This window comes from Mauremys reevesii, linkage group 4 (genome assembly GCF_016161935.1).
Source record: "Mauremys reevesii isolate NIE-2019 linkage group 4, ASM1616193v1, whole genome shotgun sequence".
Lineage (NCBI taxonomy): Eukaryota > Metazoa > Chordata > Testudines > Geoemydidae > Mauremys > Mauremys reevesii.
This window is the reverse complement of record NC_052626.1, coordinates 151,555,339-151,579,777: the sequence shown is the minus strand read 5'-3', so window position 1 is coordinate 151,579,777 and position 24,439 is coordinate 151,555,339. Positions and strand designations below refer to the sequence as shown.

The window sequence follows — 24,439 nt, the reverse complement described above, 5'->3', positions numbered from 1 at the left end:
GCATGGTTGTCAGGCTGTAGCTGGTGTCAGGCTGTCACCCTGCGCATGGTTGTCAGGCTGTAGCTGGTGTCAGGCTGTCACCCTGCAAGCGGCTGTTCCCATTACAACCCAAAGCTCCAGCCAGTGACGGAACTGGCCGCGCGGCGGGGAAGGAGCTGAGTACGGGGGGGGGGGGGGACCCCTGCCCAGCTCCAGCCGCACCAGGCCGGGCGGAGGCCGGGGGCGGGGCCCAACGGGAGCCGGACCGAGTCTCACCATCCCGCCCGGCGGCTCTGGCTCCTCCCGGGTCTCGGCAGCGGCAGCGTCCGAGTCTGTCTCCGTTACAGCGAAGAAGGGACAAGGCCCTGGTCTCGTCACTTCCGCTTCCGGGTGCTCCGTCCCTACGTCGCACGCATAGGCTTCCGCTTCCGGGAAGTAACCGGAAACCCCGTCCCACGGGGAGCGGGACCAGAGCGGCTGCGCAACAGCACCATAGAGAGGAGGCGGTTACGGGCTAGAGCGACTCAGCTTCAGGCGTAAAACCATAGACGATAGTTAGGCTGAGGGTAGAGCGGCGCCCGCTAGTGGCGATGCCACAGCGGGGCCGAGTCCGCCTGCCTAGAACGACTCCTGCGGGGCAGAGTTACCATAGAGAGGCGACTCGTTCGCTAGAGCGACAACTGCGGGTGGCAAATATCATAGAGTGGTGGGGGCTACGCCAGAGCGCCTCCCACGGGCGATCCATACCATAGAATGAGTGGCTGGAGGGACGAGAACTGCCTACAACGCCACACTTGTACCATAGACTCGGGGAAGTCGGGCTAGAAGGAACAGCAAACACCATAGAGCGAACGGGCTAGAGCGACCGCTCCCCATAAACCTCAAGTGCTGGCGGATAGAGGGAATGGAACGGCACCTGCCATAGAGTCCGGCCCATGCGGGGACAGAGCGCCGCGCGCTGCTTGCGCGCCCCCTGCAGGAGCGACAGCCCGCCGGGCCATGGGGGGGGGAAAGGGAATGGGCCTTGTCCCAGCCCCGCCCCTTCCCGCCTCTGCCCCCTCCTCGCGACTGCCCCAGACCCCCGCAGCCCCCACTCCCCAAACCAGCCAGGGGCCGGTGGCACCTTAAAGCCAAACAGATTGATTTGGGCATCAGCTTCCGTGGGTACCTGACGATCTGGGTTTTACCCACAAAAGCCGATGCCCCAGTAAATCTGTTCGGCTTTAAGGTGCCACCGGCCCCCTCATTGTTTTGTGGATACAGACTAACACGGCTCCCCCCTGACACTTCAAACCCCAAAGGCCGCCCTGCCCCATTACAGCTGATGCACCGGCCTGGGGCAGGAGAGCTGAGGCTCCAATCAGATTAATACGGGCCAGGGGAGTTTGCGGCGCAGAGCGATGGGCTCAGGCTCTCTGCAGACTCAGGGCAAGGGTGCTGTTAGTCACACTTGTGGCAGCTCCTCCCTCTCCGAGGGATGGACTCAGGCAGCACTGGTTACCCTCAGGTCATTTTTCAGAGTAGCAGCCGTGTTAGTCTGTATCCGCAAAAAAAACAGGAGTACTTGTGGCACCTTAAAGACTAACAAATTTATTTTAGCATGAGCTTTCGTGAGCTAAAGCTCACTTCTTCGGATGCATAGAATGGAACACACAGACAGGAGATATTTATACATACAGAGAACATGAAAAGGTGGAAGTATGCATACCAACAGGCAGAGTCTAATCAATTGAGATGAGCTATCGTTAGCAGGAGGAAAAAAAACGTTTTGAAGTCATTTTTGGAAGGTTATGGCTACAGCCGTGAGGCTTAGCCACTTACTCTTTAAATGTAAGCTGAGGGTCAGGAGAATCTGAATACACCTGTGGGCCCCACCCAAATGCCTCCTGGGGCCTGCATGTTTGTCACACCTGTTGTCATTTTCAGCTGGGGAGGTGAGCTCAGTTGGCTTGCAGGTCCATGTTTCTAAAGCTTTGGATTGAGTTGGTGTTAGGGTGGCTGTCTTGATTTAGGTGGTGCCGGAAATGGAGTGTCCCTGATTTATGCCTTAATTGTAGCAGAAGCCATCCAGACTTGATTTAAATACTTCAAGGGATGGAGAATCCAGCCCATCCTTAAGTGAGTTGTTCCAATGATTAATTATAATCACCATTAAAAACTTGTGCCTTCCAGTATGAATGTGTCTCGCTCCAACGTCTAGGTGCTGGATTAAAGAGCCCTCTGCTACGAGAAACTGCCTCCCGATGTAGGCCCAACATGTCAGTAACAGCAGAGTGCAGGAGATCAGACTAGATGATCACAGTAGCCCCTTCTGACCTTAAAGGCTGAGTCTATGTCACCTCTCAACCTTCTCTTCTACAAGCTAAATAATCTGTGCTTTTTCAGTGTCTCTCTGTGAGGCAGGTTTTCCAGACCATGAGTTGATCTTGTGACTTTTTCTGAACCCTTTCCAATTTATCAACATCCTTTTTGAAGACTGGACACCCGAACTAGACACAATATTCAGTAATGATCTAACTGATGCTGTAACTCCCCTTCCCTGCTCCTACTTGATACTTCCCTGTTTATATATCGATGATCGTGTTTGCCCTGTTGGCCACCACATCAACTTGAAGATCCTCTTTGGTTCAGTGTACAGTAGGGTGGGCTGGATAAACCCAGAAAACCTCACTGTGATGATCTAGTCTGACCTCCTGTATAACACAGGTCATAGGATTTCTCTTGAGTTAATTCCTGTTTGAACTGGAATAGACCTTTTAGCAAAACATCCAATCTTGATTTAGAAATCGCTGTCACAGCCCTGGTAAATTGTTCCTTGGTAAAAACTTGCATCTTATTTCCAATCTGAATTTGTCTAATTTCAGTTTCCAGACACTGCATCATGTTACATCTCTGTCTGCTAGATTGAAGAGCCCTCTACTATTAAGTCTCTGTTCCCTATGTAGGTACTTATAGATCAGAGGTGGGCAAACTTTTTGGCCAGAGGGACACATCTGGGTGGGAAATTGCATGCAAGGCTGGGGTAAGGGGTTGGAATGCAGGAGGGAGTGCGGGAGGCAGTGTGGTGTGCAGGAAGGAGCTCAGGGCAGGGGGTTGGGGTGCAGAAGGGGGCTCAGGTCAGGGAGTTGGGGTGCAGAAGGGAGCTCAGGGCAGGAGTTGGAGTGCAGGAGGGGTGCGAGGTGCAGCAGGGCGCTCAGGGCAGGGAGTTGGAGTGCAGGAAGGGGGTTGCGGTGCAGGAGGGGTGTGGCAGGGGGTTGGGGTGCGGCAGGCAGTTGGAGTGAGGGAAGGGTTTCAGAATTCCAGATGTTAAACTGTTAGACATTTTAAAATTAGCAGGTCTAGAGAACTTGCAACCAAGAGTTTTAAAAGAGCTATCCAAGGAGCTAGTTGGGCCATTAATACTGATTTTTCAACTAATGATGTGCCAATATTTACAAAGGGTAAATGCCATGACCAGTGTAGTTACAGGCCTGTCAGCCTGACAATTGATGCAAGGCAAATAATGGAGCAGCTGACATAGGACTCTATTAATAAAGAATTAAAGGAGGTAACATAATTAATGGCAATCACCATGGGTTTATGGAAAACCAATCCTGTCAAACTAATGAATTGCTTTCTTTCATGAGATTACAAGTTTGATATAAGTCACTGTTGATTTAATATACTTAAACCTCTGTAAGGTATTTGACTAGGTATTGCAGGACATTTTGATTAAGAAACTAGAACAATACAAAATCAACATGGCACACATTAAATGGATTAAAAGTTTGCTTACTGATAGGCTTCAAAATATAATTGTATAGGGTGAAGGTGTGTTTCTAGTGGCCCCTGCAGGGATCGGTTCCTGGCCCTGCACTGTAACATTTTTATCAATGACCTCAAAGAGAACATAAAAGCATGACTTATAAAGTCTGCAGCTGATGAGGACAGGTCACCTGATACAGAGCTATCTGGATTGCTTGGTCAGCTGAGCACAAGCAAACAATATGCATTTTAATATGGCCAAATATAAACTCAGACATCTGGGAACAAATAACATAGGCTGTGCTTAGAGGATGGGGGACTCTATCTCGAGAAGCAGTGACCCCAAAAAGATTTGGGTGTCATCATTCAGACATGAACTCCCAGCGCAATGCTGTGACTAAAAGGGTTAATGTGATCCCTGAAATGTATAAATGGGCATATTGAATCAGAGTAGACTGGTTATATTACCTTTGTATTTGGCACTGATGCAACTGCTTCTGGAATCTTGTGTCCAGTTCTGGTGCCAACAATTGAGAAAGGATGTTGATAAATTAGCAAAGGTTCAGAGAAGAGCCACAAGAATGATAAAAGGATTAGAAAACATGCCTTATAGTAACAGACTCCAGGAACTAAATCTTGTGAGCTTAACAAAGAGGGTGACTTGAACACAGTCTATAAATACCTATGTGGGGAATAGACATTTAATAACAGAGAACTCTTCAGTTTAGCAGAGAAGAGGCATTAACATGAAACTGCAGTTAGGCCTTGTCTATACTGCAGAGTTTTTTTGTTTTTTGCCAAAAGGCAGCTTTGGTGATGACACAATACTGCAAGGCCAGTTTTGGTGACAAAACGCTTCAGTTTTGGTGATAAAATAAAACCACCTAAACGATCTTGGGCCTTTTATGCGAAACTATTGTCAACAAAGTGCCAGTATAGACACCATGCTTGATTTTTATCACCTGGCCTCCAGAAGGTGTCCCACAATGCCCATCCTGACCGCTCTGGTCAGCAATTCCAGTTCCACTACCTTGCAGCCAGGTAAGCAACTGTCCGCCGACCGCCCCTCCTCCTTTAAAGACCTGGGAAATTTTGAAATTTCACTTCCTGTTTGCTTGGTGTGGAGCGCTCACATCACCTCTTCCCAGCTGACCATGGCGGTTCCATGTGGCAAACGCTCTCCCGTTTGGACCAATGTGGATCTGCGGGATATGCCGAGTGTCTGGGGAGAGGAGGCTGTGCAGTCACAGCTGCACTCCAGCCATAGGAATTTTGATACCTACAGGCAGATTTCTCAAAGCTTGTGCGAAAAGGGTTATGATGGGGACATGCTGCAGTGCATGGCAAAGGTCAAGGAGCTGAGGCACGCGAGGCAAACTGTCACTCCAGTGCTGCCGTTTTGATAAGGAGTTGGATGCTATCCTCGGCAACGACCCCACTTCCACCACCAAGAGCCCCATGGATACTTTGACGTGGCTGGAGCTGGCAGAAAGTGGACCTAACCCAGCAGATGAAGTCATTGACGAAAAGGTTGAGGTAAATGATGATGTGGAGCCCACGGTAGTGTCACCTGGTGGTGTGTCCAGTCAGGAGCTGTTCAGAAGCAGGAGCAGAGACCCCTGATAACTGGTTTTGCTTTGTGAAGTGCTGAGGTGGGTTGAGGGCATAGAAATGGCTATGTTTCTGTGTGCTGGACATTTCCCTGTGCAGCTAAGCAGTACAGTGGAGCAGGGTGTTGATGCACATCATGATTTCACAGGAATCCTCCAGAGAGATCTCTAGGAAACTTTCCTGGAGATACTTGGCAATCCTCTGCTGAAGGTTTCTTGGCAGAGCTGCTTTGTTCCTTCCCCCATTGAAGGAAACTTTCCCGCCGTTCTGCAATCACTTGTGCAGGGACAAAGGGGCACCGAGGTAAGCAGCATAGGGATCAGGGCGGAAGCCACAAGCATGTAGTAGATACTCCCTTGCTTCCCTGCTTACCCTCAGGAGTGAGATATCTGGTATGACACACACACACACACACACACCACTGAAAAAGGTTGGGAACATTTAGAATATTGTCCCTAGTCAACTGTACCACGACCCTTTCATATTGATTTTCTCCCCATGTACAATGCCCCCCACCCCGGGGTACACTCACCATGCTCGGGGTGTTGGCTGGCATTTGGTTAGTGAGAAAGTGATTGGTATGTTACTAGAGGTGTATTTTAGTGTACTGTTTCAATGCTGTGTGCATATTTAATCATACTTCTGTGTATTGTTCCTTGTGCTTCTGCAGATGTGGCCTTCAGAGGCATCCCCTACACACCGGCAGAGCACCTCCGCCAGTTAAGAAAGCATCCAAGATGGAGCAAGGAAGACATGCACATGACTTATGAGGAGAGACTGAGGGAACTGGGATTGTTTAGTCTGCAGAAGAATGAGGGGGGATTTGATAGCTGCTTTCAACCAACTGAAGGGGGTTCCAAAGAGGATGGATCTAGACTGTTTTCAGTGGTAGCAGATGACAGAACAAGGCGTAATTGTCTCAAGTTGCAGTGGGGGAGGTTTAGGTTGGATATTTGGAAAAACTTTTTGGACTATATGACCTCCTGAGGTCCCTTCCAACCCTGATATTCTATAATTCTATGTTCCGGGAGGTGCTGCAATAATCAGATGCAGAAAAGAGGGAACGCAGGCAGTGAAGGAAAATGGAAAGGCTGGACAGAAAAGAAAATGAGGCTGTTGTTAGGGATGCAATGGAGAGGATGATTAAAGTTATGGAGAAGCAAACTGAGATGCTACGGTCCCTCATAATAGTCCAGACTGAGTAGATGCGTGCCTGCACTTCCCTTTAGCACATTCAGAACTCTTTCCCATGCCCTCCCCAAACTCCACTTGCAAATTCCTTTCCACTGTCTGGGACTTCTCGCTTTCCTGTTCACGCCATCCCCACGGGCACCTTTTCAAATGATAGCTGGACTTGCACACAGCTCTGAAAGTCAGCCCTCCCCAGTACCTCTTCTTCCCCCAAGCGCGTGTGTGTGCTGGTGGTTTTTTGTGCAATAAAAGCAGATTTTTTAATGATAAGCTGGCAGCAACAAGTAAACAAGCAGTTTAATCATCTGCTTACATTGAGTCCTAGCCCACGAAAATCACAAGTACTTCCTTGCAAAACTCGAAGGTGGGGAGCTGAACTGAGGGGTAGCTCCCCACAGTGCACTGCTTTGTTGCTGCTACTGCCACCAGTGTGGATGTGCTCCGCTGACAGAGGATGACAACATGAACATGAAAGAACAATTTTCTTTTAGCGCTTTTTGATCATTGACAAAACTTTAGTTGAAAAAACTCTGCCAGTGTAGCCATGGCCTTAGATTGACTAGAAATAAGGTGGGAACTTTTAAAGGTGAGGGTAATTATCAACTGGGACAATTTCCCAAGGATCCTGACGGATTCTACTCCACTGGCAGCTTTTAAATCAAGACTGGATATTTTCTTAAAGAACTGATTTAGTTCAAACAGGGATTAATTCAAGGCAGTCCCATGGCCTGTGATACAGGAGATCAGACAAGATAATTGCCATGCCAGAACAGACCCTGCAATCTGTAAACATCTCAAATGTCTCCTGGCCCCCACACGTGCACCTCTGCCCCCCTCTCCCATGTGCCCCCTGGCCCAGCTCCACCTCTTCCTGCCCCTCTGCCCCCCCACACCCAGCTCCACCCCCCCACATGTGCCCCTCTGCTGTCCCCCCCCCGGCCCAGCTCCACCCCTTCCTGCCCCCCCACCTGCCCCCGCACCCAGCTCCATCCCCCACATATGCCCCTCTGCTCCCCTCTCCCACCTGGCCCAGCACCACCCCCCCACCTGCCCCTCTCTACCACCTGCCCCCTGGCCCAGCCCCACCCCCACACGTGCCCCTCTGCTCCCCTCTCCCACCTGGCCCAGCACCACCCCCACACGTGCCCCTCTCTCCCACTTGTCCCATAGCCTAGCTCCATCCCACACACGTGCCCCTCTGCTGCCCCCGGCCCAGCTCCACCCCTTCCTGCCCCTCTGCCCCCACCTGCCCCCGCACCCAGCTCCACCCCACATATGCCCCTCTGCTCCCTCTCCCACCTGGCCCAGCCCCACCCCCACACGTGCCCCTCTGCTCCCCTCTCCCACCTGGCCCAGCCCCACCCCCACACGTGCCCCTCTGCTCCCCTCTCCCACCTTGCCCAGCCCCACCCCCACACCTGCCCCTCTCTACCACCTGCCCCCTGGCCCAGCCCCACCCCCACGTGCCCCTCTGCTCCCCTCTCCCACCTGGCCCAGCACCACCCCACACGTGCCCCTCTCTCCCACTTGTCCCATAGCCCAGCTCCATCCCACACACGTGCCCCTCTGCTGCCCCCGGCCCAGCTCCACCCCTTCCTGCCCCTCTGCCCCCACCTGCCCCGCACCCAGCTCCACCCCCCACATATGCCCCTCTGCTCCCCTCTCCCACCTGGCCCAGCCCCACCCCACACGTGCCCCTCTGCTCCCCTCTCCCACCTGGCCCAGCCCCACCCCCACACGTGCCCCTCTGCTCCTCTCCCACCTGGCCCAGCACCACCCCCACACCTGCCCGTCTCTACCACCTGCCCCCGGGCCCAGGCCCACCCCCACACGTGCCCCTCTGCTCCCCTCTCCCACCTGGCCCAGCACCACCCCCACACGTGCCCCTCTCTCCCACTTGTCCCATAGCCTAGCTCCATCCCACACACGTGCCCCTCTGCTGCCCCCCCCCCGGCCCAGCTCCACCCCTTCCTGCCCCTCTGCCCCCCCACCTGCCCCCGCACCCAGCTCCACCCCCCACATATGCCCCTCTGCTCCCCTCTCCCACCTGGCCCAGCCCCACCCCCACACGTGCCCCTCTGCTCCCCTCTCCCACCTGGCCCAGCCCCACCCCACACGTGCCCCTCTGCTCCCTCTCCCACCTGGCCCAGCACCACCCCACACCTGCCCCTCTACCACCTGCCCCTGGCCCAGCCCCACCCCACACGTGCCCCTCTGCTCCCTCTCCCACCTGGCCCAGCACCACCCCACACGTGCCCCTCTCTCCCACTTGTCCCATAGCCCAGCTCCATCCCACACACGTGCCCCTCTGCTGCCCCGGCCCAGCTCCACCCCTTCCTGCCCCTCTGCCCCCACCTGCCCCCGCACCCAGCTCCACCCCACATATGCCCCTCTGCTCCCTCTCCCACCTGGCCCAGCCCCACCCCACACGTGCCCCTCTGCTCCCCTCTCCCACCTGGCCCAGCCCCACCCCCACACGTGCCCCTCTGCTCCCCTCTCCCACCTGGCCCAGCACCACCCCCACACCTGCCCCTCTCTACCACCTGCCCCCTGGCCCAGCCCCACCCCCACACGTGCCCCTCTGCTCCTCTCCCACCTGGCCCAGCACCACCCCACACGTGCCCTCTCTCCCACGTGTCCCATAGCCCAGCTCCATCCCCCACACCTGCCCCTCTCCTGCCCCCCCCCGGCCCAGCTCCACCCCTTCCTGCCCCTCTGCCCCCACCTGCCCCCGCACTCCAGCTCCACCCCCACATATGCCCCTCTGCTCCTCTCCCACCTGGCCCAGCCCCACCCCACACGTGCCCCTCTGCTCCCCTCTCCCACCTGGCCCAGCCCCACCCCCACACGTGCCCCTCTGCTCCCTCTCCCACCTGGCCCAGCACCACCCCACACCTGCCCCTCTACCACCTGCCCCTGGCCCAGCCCCACCCCACACCCACACGTGCCCCTCTGCTCCCTCTCCCACCTGGCCCAGCACCACCCCCACACGTGCCCCTCTCTCCCACTTGTCCCATAGCCCACCTCCCTCCCCCACACGTGCCCCTCTGCTGCCCCCGGCCCAGCTCCACCCCTTCCTGCCCCTCTGCCCCCACCTGCCCCCGCACTCCAGCTCCACCCCACATATGCCCCTCTGCTCCCCTCCCACCTGGCCCAGCACCACCCCCACACCTGCCCCTCTGCTCCCTCTCTCCCACCTGGCCCAGCCCCACCCCCACACGTGCCCCTCTGCTCCCCTCCCACCTGGCCCAGCACCACCCCACACCTGCCCCTCTCTACCACCTGCCCCTGGCCCAGCCCCACCCACACGTGCCCCTCTGCTCCCTCTCCCACCTGGCCCAGCACCACCCCCACGTGCCCCTCTCTCCCACTTGTCCCATAGCCCAGCTCCATCCCACACACGTGCCCCTCTGCTGCCCCCGGCCCAGCTCCACCCCTTCCTGCCCCTCTGCCCCCACCTGCCCCCGCACCCAGCTCCACCCCACATATGCCCCTCTGCTCCCCTCTCCCACCTGGCCCAGCCCCACCCCACACCTTCCCCTCGGCTCCCCTCTCCCACGTGGCCCAGCCCCACCCCCACACGTGCCCCTCTGCTCCCCTCTCCCACCTGGCCCAGCACCACCCCCACACGTGCCCCTCTCTCCCACTTGTCCCATAGCCCAGCTCCATCCCACACACGTGCCCCTCTGCTGCCCCCGGCCCAGCTCCACCCCTTCCTGCCCCTCTGCCCCCACCTGCCCCCGCACCCAGCTCCACCCCACATATGCCCCTCTGCTCCCCTCTCCCACCTGGCCCAGCCCCACCCCACACGTGCCCCTCTGCTCCTCTCCCACCTGGCCCAGCCCCACCCCCACACGTGCCCCTCTGCTCCCTCTCCCACCTGGCCCAGCACCACCCCACACCTGCCCCTCTCTCTACCACCTGCCCCCTGGCCCAGCCCCACCCACACACGTGCCCCTCTGCTCCCCTCTCCCACCTGGCCCAGCACCACCCCCACACGTGCCCCTCTCTCCCACTTGTCCCATAGCCCAGCTCCATCCCACACACGTGCCCCTCTGCTGCCCCCGGCCCAGCTCCACCCCTTCCTGCCCCTCTGCCCCCACCTGCCCCCGCACCCAGCTCCACCCCCCACATTTGGCCCTCTGCTCCCCTCTCCCACCTGGCCCAGCACCACCCCCACACGTGCCCCTCTGCTCCCCTCTCCCACCTGGCCCAGCCCCACCCCCACACGTGCCCCTCTGCTCCCCTCGCCCCCCTGGCCCAGCACCACCCCCACCCGTGCCCCTCAGCTCCCCTCTCCCACCTGGCCCAGCCCCACCCCCACACGTGCCCCTCTCTCCCACTTGTCCCATAGCCCAGCTCCATCCCACACACGTGCCCCTCTGCTGCTCCACCCCTTCCTGCCCCCCCCCGGGCCCCTCCGAGAGTACTGGGTGTGTCTGTAACCAGGGTTACATGTACAAGTCACAGGACAGGGGGTGTCCAGGTTGCGCGGACAGAAGCCGGGACTCATTCTCCCGTCCCCGCTGTGAGGCGGTCCTGGCGGAGGGATCCCTCTGCGCCTGCGCTCTCAGCTTCACCTGCCCCCACCTCCGGCAAGTTCCCTCCCAAGGAGGCACATGCGCAGCGTGGGGCGGAAAGATCGATGGGAGGGACGCGCACGCGCAGAGGGAGTGGTGCTTGCTCCCTACCTCGGCTACGTGACTGTGCACGCATGCGCAGAAGCCGAGGGCCGCCGGCAGGTTCCCTCAAACGCCTAGCGTGCCCGGAGACCCTTTCACACCTCGCGCATGCGTACCGAGGCAGCGCCCTTCCGTCCTGTGGTGCGGCGCGTGCGCAACGGCCGCGAATGGGCTTCTTACCCCGGCGGAAGGATCAAAAAGTTCCCCCTTTTGGATCACGTGGTGCGACTCATCACCGCGGTGCGGATGTGCCCGGCTGGCGGGGCAGGCCGCGCAGGCGCAGTGAGTTGGTTTCTCCGCCGCGCTGCCCCTTCTCCGCTCCGTCCACACGGGCTCATTGTGCGGAGGGAGCCCTCGAGGAGACCGAGCCGAACGCCCCTCCCCCGCGGCCCGCGCGCGCCGCCCGCCAACGGCCGCCCGACCGCCTCGCGCCGCCCCGCCTCTCTCTCTCTCTCTCTCGCGCGCGCGCGCCGGGTGGCTGATTCGCTCGCGCCCGCCCCGCCGGGGTTGACTGGGGCCGCGCCGGCGCCGCCATGTTGAAGCAGCCGCAACCGCTGCCCCCGCAGCCCCCCCCGGGCGGCCCCGTGCCCCAGGCCGGGCCCCCGCCCGCCCGCAAGGCCCCCCCGCCGGGGACTGCCCCCAGCCCCAACGGCAGCCTCAGCCCCAGCGGCGGCGCGGGGCGGGCCGCGACGGCGGCCCCGGGCGGGGGAGGCGGTGGCGGCCCCGGAGGAAGCGGCGGCGGCACCAGGTAACAGCCGGGTCGGGAGGGGGGGGGTCCCGGCCCGGGGGGCGCCGGGAGGGTCCCGTGACTGCGCGCGCGCCGTGGGGTGGGGGGAGCAGCGCGAGCTTGGTGCTGATTGGCCGGTTCTGTAGCCAATCCCCGCCCGGCGCGAGGGAGAGGGAGACCCCCCCCCGTCGAGTTCTGGGAGTGCGGGCTCGCAGCGCCCCCCCCTTCCCCCCACTAGAACACGCTCCCCGCCAGGCAGGGGGCCCGGGGAGCCCCGCCGCGAGGGGCGCAGCCCGTGGGGGCCTGGCGAGGACCCTCCCGGGGGCGGGGTGGGTGTGTGTGGGGGGGGTGTCAGGGCCCCTGTAACTGGCTCTACCTGTGATTTGTTTTCAGGGGGCAGAGCACAGGCAAGGGGCCTCCCCAGTCTCCAGTAAGTACCTGCGGCTCTGTCTAAAGGGGAGAGAGGGGAACGGATGCTGGTCTCCCAGGAGAGCCAGGCTGCCTGTTGTACTGACTTCCTGATCGAGAGCCTCTTTTCCTCCGCAGCAGCCGCCGCGGGTGGCTGGGCAGGCCCTTCCTCTTTCTTGAGAACATGGCATGGGTGGGGATGGCTTGCCTTGGCCTCCCTTAACTCCACAGACAATAGCGCCTCCAAACTGCTCTTCCCACAGGCGTCTGCTGGACTTGCCTGGCATTTCCTACTTTCTGCATTGTAGTGCCAGCGCAGGTTTAAATGTTTCCCAAAAACGTTCTAGAGAAGAGAGGGACCCGACCTGCCACCCAGCACTCTGACCTTTAAGTGCATCCCTGTGGCCCAGATCTTAATGAGTGTATCTCATAGTGTTTTGGTAGCACTAGCTTCCCTTTGATCTCAAGGGACACCAGTGTGATAGGAGTCCCCAGTGAGCCAGACAGTTCCCTTGGGGCCTGGAGCAAGACAGAGCCAAACGGGTGCCATTCCTCACCCCCTGAGCCAGTCAGTCCAGATTGGAGCTAGTGCCCTTTGGAGGGGAAAGTCTCATATCTCCTGAGCCAATTTATTCCTCCAACCTAGGGCCAGATTGGAACTCTAGAGATGAACGGTCCCATAATTGCTTTCTCAATCCTCAGGGTATCTGTGCTTTTAAGTTGGTCCCTCCCCTTCCCTCCAAGTATGCAGCTGAACACCTTCCCACTGGCTTCCCATCACTGGGGGAGGGGGTGCATGTTCTGCTCTGAAAAGCTGCTTTAGAAGGGATGTTCTGCTTCATGTTCATGCTCTTGTCCCAAGCCCAAAGATGTGTTCTCTGGTTCCCTGAAGTTGGATCCTCTGCCTTGTGTATCAGCAGTAACAAATGCAGCCAGAATTGACCCTCAGCAGAGCTGTTCACTCAGTCCCTGTAGCAGGATGGTGGGCGGAGGGGTGGCGCATGAGGCACAGCTGCACGGGAGTTGCAGTGCTAGTGGGAGTACAGAGTCACCAGTGGGACTCTGACATCCAGCTGTCTCTCTCTCAGATCCACCTTGGAGGAGGTTTCCCTGCAGTGCTGTCTCTTCCCTCTCACTGGGCCATGTGCTGGGGTTGCTGGGTGAGATTCTCTGGCTTGGGTTACCCAGGAGGCCAGACTTGATCATTCTGGCCTTAAGATCTGTGAATCCTTGGCTTGGCTCCTCCTGGAAAAGAGGGGGTAGGCTCACTCTGGGCCTGCTGGTGCCGATGGGGTTGGCATGAGCTCAGGGCTCCAAAGTTTGCGGGTTGTTCAGGACCCAAGCCTGCGTCTTCACACAGCAGCACGTGGCTGGCCCTGGAGTCGTACCCCAAGCATGCCCTGTAAGTGTAGCATCACAGAGGTGATTGCTGTTAGCACACCACTCATTCTGGTAACTGCCCTGGCTCTGAACCCGGGTGCTGAGGGCGGTGCATACAGGGGAAGCCTGGGGGATGAAGGTGGTATGTTCGCTGCTCCTTGTTGATGGGTTCATCTCACTATGTTTATGACAGGTGTTCGAAGGTGTCTATAACAATTCTCGAATGCTGCATTTCCTGACGGCTGTTGTGGTAAGTGCTGTCAGTTCCTGCTGCAATGCTGAGAGGGTTGCCTAGCATGGTCCATTCAGGAGCAGGCTGTTGCAAGGGTCTCGGGGGCAGGGAGGAGTTTCTGGCTTTTGGGGGGGACGGGACAGTCATACTATCCCCTCTCTCAGAAACTCTTTGTTCCCAGCATTGGACTTTGAGTTGGAAACCAGGAAGGGAGGTGGAGGGGTGTGTGTGTCACCCCGCAGGACATAGCCATGGGAGTCTGGGCAGGGGGGAATAGGTGGGTGGGGGGGAATCTGGAGAGAGAGGGGCGATCTGGGGTATTTTCTGCTGGGGAGTGGACCTGGGCCTGTGGGAAGAGAGGAAAGGAGCAGTAGCTGTGTTGGTGGCAGGGGCCGGAGGGATAAGGAGCTGAAGGCCAGGCTGGCACTGCAGATTGGGAGGTAATGCTGTTCCCCCCTGTGCCTGCGCTCATCACCAGAGCATCGAAGCGCAGCATACAGTATCCAAAAATGGGTGCCTGTGCAGGAGGCCTGAATTCCCTCCACCTATGTGCCACTGTCCTCAGCGAGACTGGGGAGAGGTCACCGACTGCTGTGTGTGTCTTGCTGTAGAAAGAGACGTTCTTGGGGGTGGTCTGGGAGTTTCACAGCCAAAGGTCTCACCCCATCCCAGTCTGCAAGCTGCCCCTGGGCTCTGGCAGCTCTTGCCCTCACAGTGGGTCACAGTGGTGGGCTCCCAGCTGAGTGGTGCTGCCTGGGCTAGGATAGTACGAGCCTCCTGAGTGCTGGGCATTCGGGAGCAGCCGTGAGTCTAGTAGGACCCTGTGTAACAGGTGCCAATGAGACTGTTCTGCTTCCCAGAGTGATTCCCTCTCTTCTCCCAGTTCTGGGGGGTGGGTCGGGAGACCCTGGGAGCTGCAGTGGGGGTGGGGATGGTGTGAAGGAGAGACAGATTTTGCTCTACTGGAGGGGACCTTGGACCCTGTGGTATGTGCTTCCCCAGCCAGCACTAATCTCTGGCTCTGTCCCTAGGGCTCCACGTGTGATGTGAAGGTGAAAAATGGCAGCACCTTTGAGGGGATTTTTAAAACCCTCAGCTCTAAGGTAAGTGTCTGGGGGGATAGTGAAATGCTGGGATCCCCATGGCTGGCCAGTCCTCTGGGAAGCAGGAGGCTAGCTCTTGGGACAGGGCACACAGTGTCTGAGTTCCGTGGTGAACATCTGGGGTCCCCCCTGGGCAGTGGCAGGCCTGGCTCTTGGGACATGGCACAGAGAATCTAAGCTCAGTGGTTAATATGTTACTCATGGGGGAATTCTGCGCCAAAAAAAATAAAAAATTCTGCGCACAATATTTTATTTGTCAAAATAACACAATATAATCAAAATACCTTGCCTGTCAGCAATACAGACAACAGCAAAAAAAATTCTCCCCAGGAGTAAAGAGTTAAATAAATCCCTACAACAACTCAGTTCCAGATTGGGGGGCTGGAGGGAGCTGTCGGGCCCCCAGAGCCCAGACACCCACACCTCCTTCCCCTCAGAGCTGAGCCACGGGGCAACCCCCAGCCCAGACAGCAGTCCCTCTAGAGCCTTTACTCCCCCCAACTTCTTTACTGTCCCACCAGGGCACATGGTGTGGTGCAGCTGTGTCCTTCCTCACCCTTTGCCAGAACTGGCTGGGTTGTCCCAGGCACTCTCCAGTCCCTGCAAGAATGAGGATCAAAAAGTGTGCAGCCTCCAACCCAGCCAAGCTGGGCGCTCCGCTCACTGCAATCTGGGCTCTGCAGAGTCCAGTGGCCTGAAATTCTGCGGGGAATACAGGAAATTCTGCATTCGACCAGAATTCCCCCAGGAGTAACCATGAGGTTTTCCATGGCAGCGGGAGGCTGGCTTCTGGGACAGGGCGCAGAGCGTCTGAGCTCTGTGGTGAACATGTGGGGTCCCCCATGGCAGCGGGAGGCTGGTTCTTGGGGCAGGGTGCAGCATGCAGTAACGGTGGCTGTTTGCAGTTCGAGCTTGCTGTGGATGCGGTGCACAGGAAGACCCCAGATCAGCTGGTGGGACCTAAGCGGGAGGACATTGTGGACACCATGGTCTTCAAGCCCACTGATGTCATGCTGGTGCATTTCCGTAATGTCGATTTCAATTACGCCACCAAAGGTAATGCTGGCCCTCTGGATGGGGTCTGTCCCCGCTTGGGATGGGGGGTCGTCCAGAGAGGGTGGCAGACCTTATGGCCCATTGTCTGCTCCTAGACAAGTTCACGGACTCTGCCATTGCCATGAACTCCAAGGTTAACGGGGAGCACAAAGAGAAGGTGCTGCAGCGCTGGGAAGGAGGGGACAGTAACAGTGATGACTATGACCTGGAATCTGACATGGTAAGAACCTCGCTCGTCCTTGCATTCAGGGCCTGGGGTGAGGTGGGCAGGGGTTAGCTCGGGGAGAGGGCTCTTGGGTACCCAGATCCCTTCTGCTGCTTGGTGCTCAGCGCTGGGGTCTCTAACTGTCCTGTATCTAACACTTGTCCTTGTTGCAGTCAAACGGCTGGGATCCCAATGAGATGTTCAAGTTTAATGAAGAGAACTATGGCGTGAAGACAACGTACGACAGCAGTTTGTCCTCCTACACGTGAGTGTGGGCCTGGACTCTGCGTGGGAGGGAGCTGTCACTCTTGGAGAAGAGTGTGATTCTTTGGTCAGTGCCTTCATATCAGGCTACAGAGGCGAAAGGGCTGCCCCTTTCGAGAAGGACTTCAGTACCACGCATGGCTCCATTGAAAGGACAAGGGTGTCGCTCTCAGCAGTGAGGGAATAGCCAAGCTCAAGCTGCCCAGGCTGGCTTTCATTTAAAGTCACACCTCCATCAGCAGGATTTTGTTCACTCTTGTTCCATGCAAAAAATGATCCTTTTCCAGCTCGTTTCCTTTGGGGATTTGTCTAGTTTATCTTTCTGTTTTCCTGAGCCAATGGTTCTCAACTTATTTACCATTGTGGGCTGTATATGCAGCTGTATGTGTGTTGTGGGCAGCATCCACACTGCCTATATGGCCCTGAGGATGTGAGATGGGCTGTATACCGATTGGGCTGCATGTGGCTTGCAAGCCAGGGGTTGAGAACCACTGCCTTGGGGAGTCAGATACTGTTTCCTTTGTCCTTGTGGGCCTTTCACATAGCGGAAGGAGGGGAGAGAGAGATTAGAAAATGAACAGGTGGTTCTAAACCCACAAAAATGGATAGGAGCTTCAGGGGCAGGTGCATGTGTGTGGTGGGAGGGGGTGGCTCAGGTCGGAGGACCTTGAATAGGTGCGTAGGGCAGGCTGGGTGCAAATAGAGGTAGTTCCAACTTCTCTAACTCCTTTTCTTTAACTGCCTTCATCTGGAGTTGATGTCCTTTTCATGTAGATTTTTTTGGTATAGAATTTCCTAAGAAAACATCATTAAAAACTGTTTGGTAAGAAAATGTATCTGGATGCATCTGAACCACAAAAGTGACCCAGAGTTTGTGTGCATGTCCCTGCAGAGTCCAGCCTTGCTCCCTGTGCACCTGCGTGTGGTGGGAGTGCGGCTCTCCAGCATCCCACACAGACAAGTGCTGTGTAGCTCTTGGTTCTGGAATTGCTCAGTGTGGTTCTGGGTGAAAGCAGCTCCTTGCTCATCCTTGCTTTTCATTGTTTAAAACCTGTCAATCTTCAGATCCAAATTTCCCCTGGGGCTGGCGTCTGCTCCCAAGTATCGGCTTGCTCCCCTGACCGGCTGCACCACTGCTACTCGTGCCAAGCCAGGAAGTTGCTTTTTCCACTTTGGCAGCGTGCAGGGTGATTTTCCATCCTCCTTGTGCTCAGAAGAGCAAACGAATCCAGAAACAGCCTCCCTCCAGTGGAGACCAGAGCAGCAATTGCCACCCAAAATGGGGGGCTTCAGACCGCTCTGAGCCAGTGTCATCCTGCACTGGTCTTGGCAGGGTCAGCTGGCACTGAGGCCTGTCTCTGTCTGTCCCTGTCCTAGCGTTCCTCTAGAGAAAGATAACTCGGAGGAGTTCCGGCAGCGGGAAGCCCGGGCGGCCCAGTTGGCCCGGGAGATTGAGTCGAGCCCCCAGTACCGCCTGCGCATTGCCATGGAGAATGATGATGGCCGGACGGAGGAGGAGAAGCACAGCTCTGTGCAGAGACAGGTGTCTGGCAGGGATAGCCCCAGCTTGGCCTCCAGGTGAGAGAGGTGCATGCACACATGTGAGGTGGGGGGGCATGGGAGCTGGTGTAACTCCTCTCCCGTCTGTGTCTGCAGGGAGGGCAAGTATGTCCCGCTACCACAGCGCGTCAGAGAGGGCTCGCGAGGAGGCATCCGGTGCAGCAGCTCCCGGGGTGGGAGGCCAGGGGTGGGGTCCATGCCTCCCCGGGGCAGTGCGCACCATCCAGACAGCAACTCTAGTCCCGCCCCGGAGCAGCGAGGGATCAATGGAGGTGAGCTCCAGGGATCTACATGAGAGGCTTCCTGGTGTGGGCACTAGCAATGCCTGAGGCTGCTCTCCAGTGCCCTCCAGCCCAGAGTTCGCACACTGCTCTCTGGGAAGGCCAGGAACTGTGTCCAAGCTGCTGCACCAACCCTGTAACCCCCTCCTATGCTCGCTTGCTTTCCAGGACCCTCCCGAATGTCTCCGAAGTCCCAGCGTCCCATCCGGGGTGCCAAGACCATGTCTTCCCCGTCAAGCCGCCCTGTGGAGGTCTCGGCAGCTCCCCCTGCAGGTAGGCAGGGTGGGGATCTTTCTGCTCTGATGGCTAGAGAGGGGTCTGCCCCAGGAGGAGCGGCTGAAGGTTAACCCGCAGGGCCCTGCTGGAGACAAGGGTGGTGGTTTATAGATTCTGAGAGACCTAGTCTGTGTGGTTTTCTCTGTGTCTCTTGCTGTGTATGGGAGGGATCAGGACCTATGTTCTCACCCTGTCTCTAACGTTTCTCCCTGCAGTGGGCCGCATGTACCCTCCTCGCTCTCCCAAGTCTGCTTCAGCCACTCCAGCCTCTTCCCAGGATTCTCCGGCGGGCTCTGCCGTGTCAGCAGCACCCGCATCCCCGTCGGAGGCCAGAACTGGCCTGGAGTCAAGTGTTTCCCCAACCCCCTCTTCTCCCAAAGTAGCCGCTCCCGTGCTGGCCACTGCTATTGAGGGTAAGGCCCAGGGAGCAAGGTGGGGCTTCTGGGGACTCTTGTGGCAGCTGTGAGGAGATGGGCCTGGGGAGCTGTGCCTTGGAGCAGGGGTCGGGGCAGGGCAGGGCAGTGTAATGTGTTACGGGATTTCCATTTTCCCCTCCCAGGGAAAGAGGCTCCCACATCTGTGGCTAAAGATCCTGGCAGAACCTTGGAAGCGACAGGGTCATGTGAGCTCAACAAGGCAGCTAACAAAGGTGTGTGTGTCTAGGAGTCAGCACTGACAGGCCGGGCCCCCAGCCACCCTGTGAAGCCTCAGAACCTGGTGTGTGCCCCCAAGGGAGACTGCTCCAAGCGTCGCTTCCCAAGCGAAGGGGATCGTATCCTCCTGTCGGGGGTCTTTTGTGACCTGTCCCACCCATGGAAGCATAACCCGTTGGCGGAGCTGGGGGGTTGGGAGTAGGGGTTCCCTATGGCGGGGGGGCACTCTGAGGCTGCAGCAGCCCCTCAGCTCACTCTGTGCTGTTCTCCACAGCAGGGCTGCAGAATGAGCAGAAGCGGACCCAGCTGGAGGAGCTGCGCAAGTTTGGGGCCCAGTTCAAGGTAAGGCCTGGTGACCGCAAGGAGGGGGGGGGGGGGGAGTAGGCGTGTCTGGGCTGGGCTCACCATGAGTATCTGGCTCCCCCACAGCTCCAGCCAAGCAGTTCCCCAGAGACCAGCCTGGAGTCCTTCAGTGCCAGGCCCAAAGAGCCTCTGGAGGGCAAGGAGAAGTCCCTTGAGCCAGGCATCTGCGAGGGGCCCGAGGAGGCCCCCCCTGTGAGCATGGTGCCAAAGCCCAATGGGACCAGCCTGGAGCTGCTGCCGGAGAGTGGCAAAGAGGAGAAGGGGCTGTGTGAGGTGGCCGAGCAGCAGGCGGCCAGCCCCCCATGCAAGGGCGAGCCCGAGGACAAAGAGGAGGGGCCTGTGTCTGAGTGAGTCTGCAGCAGAGGGCCTGGGGTTCTTACAGGGGAGCAGGTGGGGGAGGGCGTGGCAGGTTGCACTGGGTGGGGGAGGGCATGGCAGGGGCGAGTGGTGGGGAGTGGGTCGGGCAGGGCACGGCAGGGTGCACTGCGTGGGGCAGGGCATTGCACAGGGGGCGGGAGCGGGTGGGGCAGGGTGCACTGGGTGGGGAGCGGGTGGGGCAGGGTGAACTGCGTGGGGCAGGGCATGGCAGGCTGCATGGGGGGGAGCGGGTGGGGCAGGGCATGGCAGGCTGCACAGGGTGAGGGGGAGCGGGTTGGAGGGGGACGCTGGGCTCTCCAGGGTTTTTAACCCTGATTCGTCCTGCGTTGGTTTCAGGCAAGTGAAGAAATCAACTCTGAATCCCAACGCCAAGGAGTTCAACCCCTCAAAAACGCTGCTTTCCGTGGTGAGTCATCTGGCTGTGGGAGCCCCATTGGCTCCAGCGGCTGCTGGTCCTCCCCATCACTGGTGAGGATCTGGCTGGGCCCCATGCTCACCTGCTCTGTCTCTGCTTCCAGAACAAGTCGACGAGCACCCCCACGTCACCGGGCCCTCGCACCCATTCCACTCCCTCCATCCCAGTGATCACGGCCGGCCAGACAGGCATGTACAGCCCCCAGTACATTTCCTACATACCTCAGATCCACATGAGCCCTGCCGTCCAGGTGAGCCCACCCCATCGCTCTACTGGGGGGAGGACGGGCCGCACTGGCAGCAGGAGATGAGGAAGCTGCTGGGGGGTTGGGGAAGCAGGGCCTGTCCACAGTGGTGGGGGCACACTGGGAAAGTGTGGGGAGAGGAGCTGCAGGGATTGGGGGAGCAGGGCCTGTCGGGGGAAGGATGTGGGGGATGGGGAGCAGGGCCTGTCCAGAGGGGTTGGGGCACATTGGGAAGAGTGGAGGGGGAATGGGGAAGCTGCAGGGGTTGGGTAAATGTGTTTGGGGCTGGGGGTCCCTGTCCTTTGAGGGGAGCTGGGGTCTGAGGGGGCAGGGGAGCTCTCCTTGTTCTCAGGTAACTACCCTGCTGCCGCTCTCTCGTTGCAGGCGCCCCAGATGTACCCCTACCCTGTCTCCAGCTCTGTGCCTGGCCAGCAGGGCAAGTACCGAGGGGCCAAAGGTGAGCCTGTCGTTTCCCAGTGTGACACCAGCTGCACTGATGGGAGTGGGGCTGGCTAAAGCATGGGCAGAGCTCCCCTCCCTGGTGGCTGGGCCAAAGGGGCAAGATTGGAATGGGTGGGGCTAACCTGGAGCCCCTCCCAGGGCAGCAGAAGCTGATCTGCTGGAGTGATGGGATGTCTGGGGAGAGGTGGCAGCAGGGACCATTGTGTGGGGCTGGAACGGAGGGTCCCTCACCATGGGATTGAGGCAACCATACGGCCTAGGGGCTTCTGGGGTCCGTTTTGAGCAGCTGGCTCCTTTTCCCACAGGTACCCTCCCGCCCCAGCGCTCGGACCAACATCAGCCAACATCCGCACCCCCCATTATGCAGGCGGCAGCGGCGGCAGGGCCCCCCCTGGTAGCAGCTACACCCTACTCCTCCTACATTTCCTATAACCCCCAGCAGTTCACGGGGCAGCCCACCATGATGCAGCCTATGGCGCACTACCCTTCTCAGGTAAAGGCCACGGGCAGGGGAGGGAGGAGCATGGGGATGAGGCGCGAAGGGCCCTTCTGTCCCCTTGCAGCCTCGGTGGGGCCATCTGGGGGCAGAGGGGTGAGTGTGTGGGGCTGGTCTGTCTAACAGCCATGGGGCTTGGCCCCTGCAGCCTTTGGGGGCAGAGGGGTGTGCTGGGGGCGGTGAGGGTTGAGCACGCAGGGATGGTCTCTCTAACAGCCGTGAGGCCTGGTTCTTCCCTTGCAGCCTGTATTCGCCCCGATGCTCCAGAGCAATCCCCGCATGATGACATCTGGCAGCCACCCCCAGGCCATTGTGTCGTCTTCCACGCCCCAGTACCCCCCCTCGGAGCAGCCCACGCCCCAGACGCTCTATGGTGAGTCTCCAGGCTGGGGCTGGGGAGTCCCAGGGCCTGGGGCCAGTTCTGCTTTGGCTCTGACTGGGTGTCTCTCTCCAGCTACAGTTCATCAGTCCTATCCCCACCATGCAACACAGCTGCACCCCCACCAGCCTCAGCCAGCCACCACCCCGACAGGGAACCAACAGCAGGCCCAGCACGCTGCCCCCAGCCCTGTACAGGTGAGGGGGGGCCTCCCCCAAGGCTGAGGGGGAGGGTAGTGGGTGAGGAGGTGCTTGACTCCCTGACCCTGCTCACTATATTCCTGTGTCCTGGCGCAGCACCAGGGTGGGCAGCCGCCCCACCTGGCCAGTGCCCAGCAGCAGCAGAACCTGTACCACACAGCCACGCTGACGGCCACGCCGCCCTCCATCACGCCAGGGCCCAGCGCCCAGTCCCCCCAGAGCAGCTTCCCACAGCAGGCTGTCTACGCCATCCACGCCCACCAGCAGCTGCAGCACAGCTACACCAACATGGCCCATGTCACCCAGGTAGGTGGTAGGGACAGCAGGGCTGCGGGCACTGCGCGGGCCCCACCCACCAACGCTCATCCCCCTGCTCTCGCCTCCCACAGGCCCATGTCCAGACTGGAATAACAGCAGCACCGCCCCCCCACCCCGGGGCGCCTCATCCCCCTCAGGTCATGCTGCTCCACCCCTCGCAGACCCATGGGGGGCCCCCCCAAGGCGGTGTGCCACAGAGTGGGGTGCCCACCCTCTCAGCCTCCACACCATCTCCATACACCTATATAGGACACCATCAAGGTCAGTGCTGGGGGTGGGGGGATGTCTCAGAGGCTCAGGACTGGTGGGTGGGTGTGATGGGCCAGGCTGGTACCAGAGTAACCCCCCACCCCCCATGCTGGCAAGCTGTTGAGGGGCTGCCCTTCCTTCCTGAGCTGGGGGGGGGCCTGTGGCAACTCTGAGAGATGGAGGGTCTGGCCCCTAATGTGAAGGCAATGTCTAGGCTTCAGTCAGTGTGACAGCCTGTGGTGCTCATTGCCCCAGGAGATGGGCATGGTGAGGGGCACAGATGTAGCAGTGTGAGGGGAGAGGGCAGGGTGTGTTCTCTCCTCCCCTCCTGCAGCAGGTGCTGAGGACTTGTTTTTCCCCATCTCCCTAGTCCTGGAGGGGGGCTCAGGGAGGAGTGGGAGGCCTCTGTGCAGTGGGGTGGATAGGCCACCTGGCTCCAGGCCCGGGGTGGGTGGACAGGCTGCAGCCCTGTCTCCCTGCTGTGGGGGTCCAGTGCTCGGTGTCCTGTCCTGCCTTGCTCACTAACAATCTCTGCTCTCTTTCTAGTTCAGTCTCACCCATCCCAGCAGCTCCCATTCCACCCCCCTGGAAATTGAAGCCTCGATTCCTGACTGTGAACTGAACTCCCAGCGCCGGCCCCTGCCCGGGATCCGGTTTGCTCCTTCTGCCCCCTTGCGTGTGCCCTGGCCTGGCAGCTGGGCCCTGAGGTGGAACCCCCAGCCTGCCCCTTACAGTGCCACAGCAGGGGGCAGGGCTTTACCAAGCACCTTTTTTGTTGGCTTGCGGAGCACGCAGCGGCAAGAGCCACCTGCCCCTGGCTCCTGGAGCCACCAAGGTTTTATTTTCTATTATTTATAACTCCAATCGGGCTGTTAAACAGAGTGTTGGGCTCCCCTCCCCTAGTAACGCGAACACAGGAGCAGACCAGACTGATGAACACCGACTTTTTATTACATAAAAATATTTAAAAAGTGGAAAAAAAATAAAATAAAATTTTAAACTAACTCCATGGTGGGTGTTGGGGTGAGTTTCTGGGGGCTTGTGAGGAAGGAGAATAGCAATGGCGGGGTTGGAGTCCTGGCTTCTTTTCTGTTCTGTGTGGGTGGGGGGCCCTGGTGAGGGGAAGGGGCTTCCCCAGCAGGGGCTGTACACTAGGCAGAGCCTGGCACTTGCTGCTAAAGATCCCTGTAATGGCGTGACTAAAACTAGTGTAGGGGGAGTAAGCGCTGCAGCTGCTGCCCTCTATTCCTACCCCTCAGCAGCCTGCTCCCCCTGCTTGGGGGCTAGGCCCCAGCTGCTACTGGAAGGGGTGAAGGAGCCTGCTGCTCTGCACCAACTAGGGTCCTGCTCTTTACTCTGGGGGGAGGCTGTTCCACCCCCTCCCATTGCTACCCTGACTTCAGGCAGAGTAGTTTGTCTCTATTTGCCCTTCTGCCAACATTCTCCGTCAGCTTTATTAGCCCCCAGCTGTGCTCCCTGGGAGCTAATCCCACCCCCTTCTCCCCCAAAGCAGGGTGCTGCCCCCATGCCCTGGACAAGAGCTGAGAGCAGCCCCCTGCAAGGAATTGGAGCTGCCTGCTCCC

The 24,439-nt window shown here is 58.7% G+C and overlaps 2 protein-coding genes across 9 annotated transcripts in view; one reads left to right on the top strand and one right to left on the bottom strand.

Moving 5' to 3' along the window:
* SH2B1 (SH2B adaptor protein 1) overlaps nucleotides 1–11,636 on the bottom strand; it is a 30,217-nt gene extending 18,581 nt beyond the window's left edge. The window contains exon 1 of one of the 2 annotated variants that reach the window (XM_039536834.1): nucleotides 11,388–11,636. The gene's annotated coding sequence lies outside the window, so the exon portion shown is untranslated. Of the gene's footprint in view, nucleotides 1–255; nucleotides 430–11,387 lie in introns of those variants that run through there. The other variant, XM_039536833.1, reaches the window with a different exon arrangement.
* ATXN2L (ataxin 2 like) lies at nucleotides 10,963–24,354 on the top strand. Of its 7 annotated transcripts, none has more exons than XM_039536822.1 (23): nucleotides 10,963–11,120; nucleotides 12,328–12,364; nucleotides 13,916–13,972; nucleotides 14,986–15,057; nucleotides 15,963–16,113; nucleotides 16,209–16,333; nucleotides 16,492–16,583; nucleotides 17,960–18,160; nucleotides 18,239–18,414; nucleotides 18,592–18,696; nucleotides 18,915–19,112; nucleotides 19,259–19,348; nucleotides 19,627–19,694; nucleotides 19,782–20,062; nucleotides 20,430–20,499; nucleotides 20,612–20,758; nucleotides 21,137–21,209; nucleotides 21,520–21,707; nucleotides 21,954–22,083; nucleotides 22,165–22,286; nucleotides 22,386–22,595; nucleotides 22,679–22,868; nucleotides 23,408–24,354. In XM_039536822.1, exons 1-23 carry the CDS (start codon nucleotides 10,981–10,983, stop codon nucleotides 23,476–23,478), a joined length of 2,994 nt encoding a protein of 997 aa, XP_039392756.1. In that variant the 5' UTR covers nucleotides 10,963–10,980; the 3' UTR covers nucleotides 23,479–24,354. The 7 variants fall into 7 exon arrangements, with proteins under 7 accessions (XP_039392756.1, XP_039392759.1, XP_039392758.1 ...); XM_039536825.1 differs by having other exon boundaries at nucleotides 23,403–24,354; XM_039536824.1 differs by lacking the exon at nucleotides 10,963–11,120 and adding an exon at nucleotides 11,419–11,471.
* The last annotated feature ends 85 nt before the right edge of the window (nucleotides 24,355–24,439 follow it).